This window comes from Lissotriton vulgaris, chromosome 12 (genome assembly GCF_964263255.1).
Source record: "Lissotriton vulgaris chromosome 12, aLisVul1.2, whole genome shotgun sequence".
Classification (NCBI taxonomy): Eukaryota; Metazoa; Chordata; class Amphibia; order Caudata; family Salamandridae; genus Lissotriton; species Lissotriton vulgaris.
The window spans coordinates 643,103,715-643,116,237 of record NC_141700.1 but is presented as its reverse complement, the minus strand read 5'-3'; the positions used below and the strand labels follow the sequence as shown (position 1 = coordinate 643,116,237).

General features: G+C 46.4%; 1 protein-coding gene across 2 annotated transcripts in view; it reads left to right on the top strand.

Moving 5' to 3' along the window:
• The window catches only part of CTU2 (cytosolic thiouridylase subunit 2), a 167,402-nt gene extending 155,236 nt beyond the window's left edge, over positions 1–12,166 (top strand). For both annotated transcript variants that reach the window (XM_086945812.1, XM_086945811.1), the window contains exon 15: positions 11,759–12,166. In XM_086945812.1, the coding sequence (XP_086801938.1) occupies positions 11,759–11,831 (73 nt within the window). In that variant the 3' untranslated portion in view covers positions 11,832–12,166. The remainder of the gene's footprint in view (positions 1–11,758) is intronic.
• Positions 12,167–12,523: the final 357 nt, after the last annotated feature.

The following is a 12,523-nucleotide window of genomic DNA, read 5'->3' as shown; positions in this document are numbered from 1 at the left end:
AGAACATATGCTTTCATGTTACAATTTATCAAAAGCATTGAAATTTTCATTTAAGGAAGGAAGGTGACCCTAGGGTCATGTAGCTTTTACTTGAAGATCAAAAACGTGGCAAGTGCCCTGTGGAAAAGTGTCTTTATCGATGTAGAAAATCTGACCGTGAAGACCGAAAACCTGGCAGGGTCGCCAAGAAGGAGCAATAGTTCCTGCCAGATGCCTTGTATTCTACAAATACGGCTCCTTGACTCTTCATGACTGCCTCCAACACCAAATGCCAGTGCTTCGCCATCAGACGGTGGCAATCATAGATCTCAAGAGGAGGCTTTTCTGATTTTTTTGGTTCAGTGTCTTTGTCCATACAGTTCCACTGTTTTGCGTCATCCCTAGGGATCTAGCCATGCTCTAGTGGGAGCCCCAGCCTGGGTCCCCTAGTATGGGTAATCGACTTCCTTTAGTTTTTCAGTAGACGATCCAAGCATGTTCAAAGTGCCTCCAGCACTCCTCACGAATATCAGCTGCTAGGTTCTTCACCACAAACAAGCCTCCCTTCCTTTGACAGCCTCGTTCTGAACTAGTAGAGTTGAGCTTTCTAAGCATTTCAGCTGAATGATGACAAATTGTTAAAGCAAAAAGATCCCTTCCACAATTAACACATTCCATGAATTCCTAAAGATTATGTATATAGTGGAAGAGAAAGAGTCTGCAAACTGTGGCGGCTGTACTGCATGAAACCTTGGCTTAACTCCTGCACCAGCCTCAGCCTGGCCTTTGTGTTTCTTCGGTGTAGGTCCTCATGGCTGCTATCTCAAAGGACAGATGGGGATCCCATCCTTGTTCTCACTCCACCTAGTTCTTTACCAGCTACAATGTAGGAGCTGAATACAGTTCTTTTAAACTCTTCTTTCTGGCAAATGCATAAAGAGAACATTAAGTACTGTTTCCAGGAAAGTGCATGCAAGCCATTTCATCTGCCAGATGCATGGGTTGGATACATCTGTTGTCAAATAAAGAAGCACACCTCTGTTTCCTTAACAAGGGGAGGAAGCAGCCAGACTGATCACCACCTGTATCTCTTTCTGCCATGCCAAAAGAGTCAGACAACTTCCAGCTGCGTTGTAGCTCACTAGGGATGGTGACTGCAACTATCTTTGCAGAATTTTCCCTCTTGGACAGCCATAAAGTGGTTACATGGAAAACATGCTATACCTTTCCCATTACAGTCTGGTTATTAAGTCAATAATTGATCCCACAGTGAGATGAGTGGCGCTTCAACATCTTTTTCAGTTATTTGAGCCTCTCTACCCGACCAGTTCTTCTGCTTGCTACTCATGATTCAAGCATGTGACTCCGTGAAAGAACCAATAAAAAATTACTTCTCTGAATTACAAATCTTCAATGTGGGTATCTTTCTTAGATTCACATGCATGGCTTCTGTCACCTTGTTTTGACACTCATTGAGGGCTTTTCATATTTGTGTGAAAGGAAATTCTGAAGTTTGGTAGCATCTTTCAAAATGCAGTTCACAGCACATCCACCTCTCAAGCTGAAGTTTCCAGCCATTTGCAAGGATTTGGGTATGCACTCTTTTGCATGATGCATGTTAATATTACTCCTGTTTTAAATGTAAATTGGATTCCCAGCCTGATGATGTGTACGAATCTTTGAAAGATGCCTGCGATGGAGAACTGTAGTTGCATGGAACTAATTTTTTATTGTTCTGAAAATGTGGCTGAACTTGGGTCCTGGTTTAAATGGTGGTTGTCTGTAAAACCGAAGATGGCCAGCATCAGACCCTGCTGGGTAGGGCATCCAGAGTCATTGCTCAATGATAAAACAATCTTCTAGATTGTTCTGCTGCTCTGCAATTTAGAACCATAAGCAGCACAAGAATAAAACCCAAACCCAAATATTGTTCTTCGGCTAAGTCTTTTTTATTTTACTCCTTTTATATGCTTTTATCAAAAAGAACGTTGCATGTACAACCTCTTGTGAAAAACAATATTGCAGCTCACTACCCGGGACAACATCTCTGCCCCAACTAACCCCCAATGTACATAGGGTGTTTGTCTTTCTTTCACCACCCATCCCACTCTCCACCTCCCATGTCCCATTCCTAGTCAAAAACTATCCCCTTGTGTTCCTCTGTGGGGACCAGATTTTCTTGTGTTTTGCTGGGCATCCTCGTGTGAAGTTCATTCCCCGAGTCCAGGCTCTTATGGCCCGGATCGCCACAGAACTCCAATATGCTGCTATCTCCCTTTTTGCAATCATCAGTCTAAGCACAACTAGTTTCTTCCCAGCCCAAAATGATCACCAATAGAGCCATTCATGTTGTAGCCTCAATAGGTAAGTCTACCACTTTAGCTAGTGGAGCTTGAATCCCTGTCCAATATTTGGATATTTCTGGGCACTCCCTTACCATGTGCAGAAATATACCCTCAGCATCCCCACATCATGTGCAGGCTGATGACGTAGTCCTCCTATATGACGCTTTGGTGAAAAATATACTGTATGAAAATAATTTAACTCAATGAGACGAAGCCTCACCAGCTCTCTTGCAGACATTCAACTCCACCCAATCCTCTTCCTCCAATGGGCCCACAACCCTCTCCCACCGTTCCCTAAGCATCTGTATGAGATGGAGGATTTTGACTATGAGGGCCTTGTAGAGAAAAAGGAGATGTCCTTCTTCGCCTGCCGTTCCATGAACATTTTGGATTCCAACTAATTAAATTCCGGGCCCCCCTGAAGACTTGCAGTTGCCTTCCCCAGAGTGTGCCAGAACTGAAGGTATCGAAAAAACTGTTTTGTGGAGAGCATATTTTTTCTGTAGTTGGCCAAAGGATTTAACATGTGATATCTCCCAGATAGCGCCTATTGTGGAGATCCCGTTGGTATCTGACCCCTCAAATTTGCTAGCTGTGGAACCTCAGGCAGCTATGTCCCTCGCCAAAAAGGTGTCTGATAAACGAGCCTCCCATGCAATTTCTTGTCTTAGTGCTTTAAGCCAACAAATTATTGGGTTGCAGGTGACCTCTGGCAGATCTCGGGGCACCATATATCCATATAGGTGCTTGATAAGCATAGACACGTCTACCCAAATCACCTATAACCTGGCTGTGGAGTCTGACCTGTCCATGTACAACCAGTCATTTATAGGTAGGAGCTGTGAGGCCTGATAATATTGTCGCATGTCCATCAGCCCCAGCCCAAAATTGAATTCAGTTTGCACATGTTTATTAAATGCCACTCTAGCCCCCCCCCCCCACCCCCCCTTCCATATGAATTGAGTGGTAGAGGATTGGAGCGAAGTAAAGAATCCCCTGGGAAGGGTGTATGGATAATTCTGGAGAAAGTACAAACATTGGGGCAAACGGTCATTTTAAAAAGGGCCACAAGGCGCATGATCAAAAGTGGGAGTTTGCCCCATGCATCGAGCTGTGATCGAAGCTGGCAGGTGGAGTCTATATTAAGTTCCCAGCTACGCGCCTTGTCCAAAGTAACATGTTATTTAAAGGTAGAGGCCCTTTGAAGAGGGCTAAATGGCTCCGTCACCGCTATATCCAATTACCAATGTATAGGGAGCACCACTGATTTATCCCAGTTGACCTTAAGGCCGGAGTCTTGCCTGTATATCTATGGAACGTTTGTATTAGGCAGGGAGTGACTTGTTCTGGGCAACTGACATATATTAGAGCATCATCCACATAGAGTGCTATGCGTTCCTTCTGATACCGGTGTCCATGCATTCCCCAAATCTGGGCATCCGTCCATATCCATTCTGTCAGCGGCTTATTAGGAAGGGTGAGAGAGAACATTCCTCTTGGGTACTTTGCCGAATTGGGAACAAGGAGAATATCGCCCCCTTCACCCGCACTGCTGCCCATGGGAGGTCATATAGGATTTTGATGAAGGCACAGAATCTGTGGCTGACATTCATTTTTCAAGGATTGCCAATAGGAATGGCCATTCAAGCGTATCTAGGGCCTTATCGAAGTCAATTAAAATGACCACTTGTGGTTCCCTCGATCTTTGCCTCCCGCATCACCTGTAAGCGTCTGGTGCAGTGTTTCGTTCCCCAATTGGGAATGAAGCCATTTTGATCCCAGTGGACCAAATTTCAGATTATTCTCACCAGGCGGTTAGTTAGAACCTTTGTGAGAATTTTGAAATCTATATTGATCAGTGAGATTGGCACAGTCAGTAAAAAATGTCCCTAATTTCTGAATGACTGTGTGGGCACCACGAAGATTGTATGGCAGGGTCCTCATCTGAAAGGCCTCCCTACACATCAGGGATAACTGTGGGACCAAGAGAGACCCATACCGTTTAAGGAATTCCACCTGAAATCCATTAGGGCCTGGGGGTCTTTCCCATGAGCAGGTTATTTATGGTGCTCAGGATTTCTTCTTCCATAATCATCTGGTCTAATGCCTCTTTCTTCAGGTAGCCTAGGTAGGTGCAAGTCCTGGAGGATGGGTTTGTGCATTGCCACAATTGGTTGCTCCCGTGTCTCATATAATCCCCTGTAGTAAGTCGCAAAGGCTGATGCAATCCCCATGGGGCGGGTTTCTATGCCTTGGTCTGCAATGCGGATGCCCAAGACAAATCTTGTCCGCCTCCCTATTTGCCAGCCAGTATATCAATTTGCCATGTTCCCAGCTTCATATATTATATATTTGGTGGCTAGAATCACCATTTTAGCTTGAGCCTAAAGTTTAGTTTTCAGCTTCTCCTTGACCGTATCTAGTTTATGGATAATTTCTTATCCCTAGGACTGGGAAACCTCCCTTCTAGCTCCTCCTCCTCTTCTTGCTCCAGTACTTGGATTTCTGCACCCATTTGGACCATGTGTTGAGTGGTGAAGGAGATGATGCCCCTCCTGATAACCCTCGTAAGTGCCTTCCCAAAAGGTTACATCTGAGAGAACAGAACCCCTATTCAGATCCAGTAAGCGCTGTCTTGGATCTCCTCCTGAAACATTACTTCTGCCATAAGGCTTGTCAACATACTCCAGGCTGTCCATTCTAAACCCCGCCTCCCTACCAACCCCCCCCCCCCCCCCCCCTCCCTACCGCGCACAACATGAGGTTAATACCAGGGAATGATCAAAGCACAAAGGCCTGCAACCATGTTCCCAAGGTGGATCTCCTCGTGTTGGGATTATGGCTTGTGGAGTCCAGCCTAGCATTTCCAATCAAATTAAGGTCTCCACCCAATAGTACTACACCTGTGTGTAATTTTTTGAGTGCATCTAAGAGGTCACTCAGGGTAGTGTTGATCATTGTGGCAAGGATATTTGCACTGTCTATGGATCATGTTCTGCCGCCAGGCTCCCTAGTGATAAGAACCCAGCGCCCCAGAGAGGTCATGAGAGATCTTTCTTACATCAAGGGGAAAGGTTTGAGGAAGGGTTGTAAAGCCCCTGGTATCTGTTGTATAGCCTGCGTGGAAAACTTGAGTGTATCCATGTCTGCCCAAGCACTAACAGCGTGTACTAAGCAAGTGTGTTTCCTGCAGCAAGAGCACAGCTGGCATCCATTTCTTGGCTTGCAGAAGCATCACCCCCCCTTCTTTTATTTTGTTGTTCAACCTGTTTGTTCCGGGAGACCACCTTAAATTGGGTACATGTCGTCCTCCCTAGCCATAGGTGTGTGTCAGTAAAGGAAGGGAAAGAGACATTCTCAAGTCACTGTGACAAGCTGCAGTTAAACATGCAAACAAAACCTGGAAAATTCCCCAACATCCCTCACCCCATACTTAGGAACATGAAGCATCTTCCATCCATTCAGCAACTTAGTATAGAGTTAACTGAGGATAAACCCAAGAGATCGTCTTGTCGTGTGTGTATATTGTTGAAGATTGATCAGTGACAAGAGGTTATGCAATTCAGTCTTTTGTCAGACCATGGTCCAAACAGGCCCACAAAACAGCAGTTCAGTGGTAGAACCTCATGGCATCATTCAGGCCAGGATAAGCCGGTGCCTGCCTCCAAAGAGGACGAGGCACCCATACTCCTGCAGGCATCCCTGTCTATGAGGCAGAATCCTCTTTTCTTTGGGGTTGGGTATGGTCAATTGCGAATGCTCCTCATGGTTCCTCCCCTTGTGGTGATCGACCTGGAGGACTGTCTGCAGCTGGAGAGGTCTCCGCTCTTCCACCCATTCTCATGCTGCCTCCAGAGTTTCGGATAATAGTGATTTCCCTGCGGACATCACTTTCAGCTTGGCAGTGAATATCTGCATGTATGGAATTGGCATTGCCCTGAGTTCCTTCATGACCCCCACAAAGGATCAGCACATTTGCTGAACTTTGATGGTATAGTCTGGAAACAGGGGAACTTTGGCGAATTCACACATCAATTCTTTCTGCTGTCTAGCGGAGCACAAGATAAAGTCCCTATCAGCATAGTTGAGGATCCACATGATAATGAGATGCGGGGGCCCGGGCAGAGGGCGGGGTACCAGAGATCTATGGGCCCTCTCCAGAGTGAAATACAACGATGGGCACACCGCAGGGAGGCAGGCTTGCAGCAAGGTGGTGAGGAATTGTTCGGGTCTGGTGCCCTCAGCTCCTTCTGGGATCACCTGCAACCACAGGTTATTCCTCCTAGAGTGGCCCTCTGCTTCTTCCACCGTCTTTTCCAGACCCACTGTCAAGTATTGCAACTGCCAAACCTCTTTATAAAGGGAGGTAATTTTGTCTTCTACATTGGAGACTCTGGTTTCAACCTTCGTTGTATGCTTCACAAGCTTTTGCCGGTCCTGGCGGAGTAGAGCGACCTCAACTTCCCGCCCATCCAGATCTTGTCTCACAGAGCTGGTTTAGAGTCTTTGATCACTTGAAGGTTGAGAATAGTCATGGTGGTGTCCAACATGTCGACATTGGGGTCCCTATGGGCATTATCAACCCCTGGCTCCGGGGGTTCTGGTGGGCTTAGTAAACTAGTCTATTTTGGCTTGGCCCGGCTCTGCCTGGGTCTTATCTTTTCCCATTGTGATAGTCTGGTGGACATATCACAATGGACACAGGGGATAGTCAGCACACAACAGCGACTCTGGGCTTTATTGAATCTCCGCTAGATTGGGCCTTATGTCTGTCAGTCTCCGAACAGAAGGACAAGGGAGTGCTGCAGGTGACCCTATTCTCATGGCTACTGTCGTCGCAGGGGCTGCTCTTTGTGGTGCCAGCCTCTAGCATAGGGGGTTCAGCATCCGAGGGAGGGGGAAGGTTCATACGGATATCTCCTGGCTTGTTCCTTACCTGGATACCCTTGGTCTGTACCCCACGTGGAGGCTCCTTGCAGCTCACTCACGAGTGGCCCTCGTGTGCCAGTCATACACTTTCCTAATCAACAGCGATGCTTTTCACCATGGGTGACTTCAGGCAGTCGGTTCCTACCAGGGCAGTAGGCCCTGGTGTCCACTTGCACGGCTGGGGTATTTCTCTCATTTCTTGGGCTGTGGAAGCAGCATCCAGGGGTTACTGAGTCGGCATCCCCTTCCCCCCCACCCCCTGCACAACAGGCCGGTATTTACCACTGGGGCTCGTCCCAGCTTAGCAAGTGCCCTTCCTCGGGTTCTGATTGACCACCAAGTGCCAGCAGAAGGCTCTGCCTTCCTCTCTCCGGGCTTCAGCTCCAACCTTAGTCCTCAGGTCCCTTGCTGTTAATCAATGGCGCTGGAGGGGAGAGGGAGCAGTTTGTGGGTGGAAAGAGGGCGGCCATAGATATTAAGGAGCATGGGGCTAAGAATGGGTCCCCGCGGGACTCCCGAGGTAAGTGAGTGTGGCCTAGACACAACATTTGACAAGAAGAACTGAAAAGTGCGATCCATCAAGGAGGATAGCCATGCAAGCGATGTACCTTGGAGGCCTAGTTGGATCAGTGTTTCAGCAAGAATGCAATGGGACACAGTATCTAAGGCCGCACTGAGATCTAATAGAATTGGTGGAGCTGTGCCGCCCTTATCCAGGAGCTGTCTTAGATGTTCTGTGACTCTTAGAAGGGTGGATTCAGGACTGTGCATGGCTCTGAAGCCTGACTGGGAGGGGTGGAGGGTATCCTGGGTCTCCACAAATGAGGTCAGCTGGGCATTTACATGTTTTTCTAAAATCATCAACACGATAGAAAGCAAAGAAATGGGCCTAAATATTGGACCTGTTGTCTGAGTCCAAGTGGGGTTTCTGTAGCAAGGGAAGAACCATAACATGGGTTCATACTTTGGGCATATTCTCCTCGCGTAGAGAGAAGGTTAAAAGTTCCATTACCAACTACAAGAGATGCGGGTGTGAGAAGGTGGGTTGGTATATGCTATGCACTAATTAATGTGGGCACCTTGAACCAGGCCACACGACCCTTATGATTTATGAGGTCAAATATAAGCTTTAGAAAGCTATCCTAGTGGTAGCTGTGGAGAGCAGCCTTCAGGCTTAATCTTGAAGGAATGTAAAGCAGCTTGTTTTACCAGAATATCACCTCCTGAAATATTAAATGAAAGGAGAACCACACAGTAGTTATATAAAATATGAATTTATTAATATAACTATCGCTACTAATCTCTACACGAGATTAGAACATAAATCACACAATACTGTAACAATAGAACATTCGTAAGTAGCACAATACACAGCGGGCTCCAGGGGGAGACCGAACCATATACTAAAAAAATGGTACAACAATCACAACTTCAATAGACAGTGCCTAGAGCAGGTAGAATTGCTGGGACCCCAAGGAACCACCCAGAGGAGTGACACAGAGAGCCCACGGAGGACGGGTGCAGTGAGGAAACATGACCGTGTGCTCCGTGGGAAAGTCGCGGTTGGAATGTTTGAGTTTAAGGGCACTTCTACGAGGACTTCGAGCAAACCCTTCGGAACATAAGATGTTTTTGAGCCAACCTACCAGTGAGTACTGAAGTACCCATGTTACCTATCCCAGAGGAGCCGGGCGCATAGGGGTCAAGTGGTGTCGGAAACCTTTGTCGTTTTCAGTGGAGAGCTGCAAAGAAGTACTGCTGCAAGGAAGGCAAAAAGTGTCCAGTGGAATTCAAGCCTGGATTCGAGGTGAGAGGAACCTGAAAGCAGAGGTGACAGAGTCTGGGTCACGACAGGTGACCAGGGGCTCGGTAGTCGAATGCCCACGGATGTCTGGTGCTCCAGGTGCGAAGAAGGGATGCTTGACTCTGCAGCCAAGGGGACCAGGAGACGTCGAGGATGACCAGGATCCGGAGGTGAGCTGTCCCATGAAGGATGTTGAGTGCTGAGGGGTCAATGTGTGGCTGGAACACCAACAAGCCTTGGCAAATTCACCCCATGCAGTCAGAGGAAACTGGTTACGGTGCGGATCAGCAAGTCCAGGGGACTCTCCAAGCAATGGAGAGTAAGGGCATGTCTGGAGCAACCAGGTAAGCCCAAGAACAAACAATGTTACCCTCGCCAGGACCCACAGGCCAACGGACCAGTTACTGGTGTGGAGGTATGATTCCAAGGTGTTTGACACCAAACACAACATGTTTCTAAGCAGCCGTTTTAAAGTTAGCATTTACCACTAGGTTACAATGCACTTAAACCTATATGTCTGGCTGCATCAAAGACAACCCCTGAGAATGGTCTTCGAGGCTGCAGAGGGGCTCTACTCATGCAGGGTCACCCTCTCACATAAAACCCAGCACCCTGCCTTTTGGATTTATAAGGCCTGCCATAGGGTTGACTGATTTAAGTGTAGTGATTTAGATAGATATAGTGAACCTATATCTCAGTAAGTGGTGTAAGCACAAGCTTATATAGTCTGCTGTAGCAGGCCTGTCGTGTAATTTTGAATGGCCTCTCATGGGTGGCATAATACATGCTGCAGCCGATGGGAGGCTCCTGGGGTACCTATGCCCCGGGTACATGGTGTACCATATACTAGGGACTGATAAGGGTACCCCAGTATCCAATCTGGAGTGTACCTAAAGTACTTACATAGCAACTAGGGAAAAGCAGATAGACAGGGGTCCTGGATAGCAGGATCCCAGTCAGACTAGTCCAAAACAGTGATACATCAGCAAAAAGTGGGGGTAACCATTAGAAGCAGATCCTACTTTCCTACAGCGGGCTCAGTAAGCTCAATTTGGTCAGGGGGAGGGTCTAGCAGTGAGCCAGATTTGATTGAAAGCAATAGGCCCAGAAGATGAGGATAATCCAAGGGAGGAAAGACTGCAATCTTGCAGGCGAGCAGCCTGGTGCTAAAGGAGTTACTTTCCTGGTGGAACATAAAGTGGAATTAGAACTTGGGCTAGTGCGCCTTGACTGGGTATTGTCATTCTTAGTTACAGCCAGGGTAAGATGAATACCTGTCACCTTCTTCACGAAGGTCAGCAAACCCCTTGCATAGAGTTTGTGACAATGAGGGAGGAGGAGCAGTGTTAGAGGATCTGAAAGATTTTGGACCACTTTAAAACATTTTTTGGGGCAGTTTTGTGCTTGAGGGATTTTTTTCTCAATAGAAGAAAGCTTGCACATTCTGCAGTGCACATGGTAGTGACTCAAGGCTGTTTTGTATTTCTTTTTTGAGTTTGTCATATAGGTTCCTCCAAGCTTTTCCAATCGCTTGTAGAGTTTCTTTTTTGCCTGTAGAGATTCGTTAAACCAAGGGGAGGGGCAAGTTGCCTGTAAAAGGATTTTGGTTTGGCTGGTAGGATCATATCTAGAGAGTCTCTGAGCCAGTTGTTGACTGTAGGTTGATCTAGTTCAACCTTTTGTTCTAGCCGAGGTAGGGTACTCAGCAAGCATGTGTTGAGTGCAGAAGTGTCAAATTTGGCCCAATTTCTGGCCATGGCTTTTGGCCTGACTGCAGTCGGAGTGGGTGAGGAATGAAAAGGTATAGAAAAGTGTACTGCAAAGTGGTCAGACCAGAGTAGTGGAATGGGAGAATCCGTGGTGAGGCCTGTAATATTAGAAAAATGGGGTCCAGCAAATGACCTGCTCTATGAGTGGGGGAGGAATTTATTATCTTAACGTTCAAAGTGCCCAGGTTGTCTATAAGCCCTTGACTAAGTGTGCAGGTGACATTTTAAGTGCATATTTAGGTCTCCAAGTAGAGTAAAATTGGCACTTTTAAGTATCACAGAAGAGATTGCGTTGGGGGTTGTAGAACTCCAATTCCCAGTGTAGCCGGGAGGCTGGTAGATGAGGGCGCCAGAGATCCTGAGTTTGGGCATGAGGGGAAGTGAAAAAGCAGAGCTTCACAAGCTGGAGAAAGTAAGATGTCTCTCAACATACACTTCCCACTGATTGGCTGACAGACACACTAGACCAACATGAATATCTTAATTAATAATTTGCTGGTCAACAACTCACTGTGGATGATGGTTGGACCTGAAAGGCTACATTGGAAAGACAGCAAGCAGCAAGTTAACTAACACTTGTCATCAGGTATACAAGCAACCAGAGAACGAAAAGGCGAAAGGTAGACCCACCTTAGCTCCGTACTCTGTGATTGATCTCCTTGCTCTTCTTCGCGGCTCTGTCCTAACACCGCCTCCTGTCTTTATACCTTAACAGTGGTCTAATGCGTTCCCAGACCCTCACAGGATCTGGCTAGTGACTCAACTAAAAACAAGTACTGTGAAGTTGTAATATCACTGTATGCATACATAGAGATCTGGTGGGAGTCAAATGGAGGTGAAAACCTTTTCTTTTTCAGTCTCTACAATGATTCAAGCAGCACCATTTCCTCCACCTTCTATTGTAAATTCACTCTTTCCCTTTGATGTTTTAGGGCTGAGATGAAGAAGGAAATCCAGGAGTTTCTGCTGTGCGAGGATGAGACCAGCGACCCACTGACAACATGACACAGCAGGTCTCTTTACATCACTCTCATAGAGACCTGATTAGCTTTAAGTTCATGCCAAGACTATCTGTTATTGCTGGATCTATCAGAGGGAGCCAAATACTTTAGGGTATCATTACAATCGGCTCTCCAGGACTCACTGAGTACAGAGCAGCAAGAGGTCTTCCTCTGTCGGGACAGAGATAATCTGAACACATTTCTGCCCAGATGCTGAGGTGTAGCTTCAAAACTCTTTTTTTGTATTACATCACACATTTTCTCTTCTTTTTAAATAAGCACTCAGAAACAAAATGTCTTTGTTTTAAATATTATAAATAAATTATTTTTTTAAATACCTTATCATGTTCCCATTGTTTCGAATTCATTATTGGTGGTTGGAAGCCTTTATTCTTGCTCTGTCTTCCTCTCACGAATATTCTTTTCTATGCATCTATCTACTCTGAGTCTTAGTAAGTGGGTATAAATATACTTTTTTTGTCGCCCTCCACTGTCCTGTTCCTATTGGTGAATGTATTGTGGAATCTAATATAGCCGTACATGCTAGCTTTTGGTTTCTTCAAAGCGCTAGCGGGTACAAATTACAGTTTGAGTGCAGGCAGTGGAAATTCGCATCCATTTCACAAGGGTGAGTAACCATGTCCAATTTTCTTCAACAGAACCCTTGTTCCTAGATAATCCTAGATGAAGGCAAAC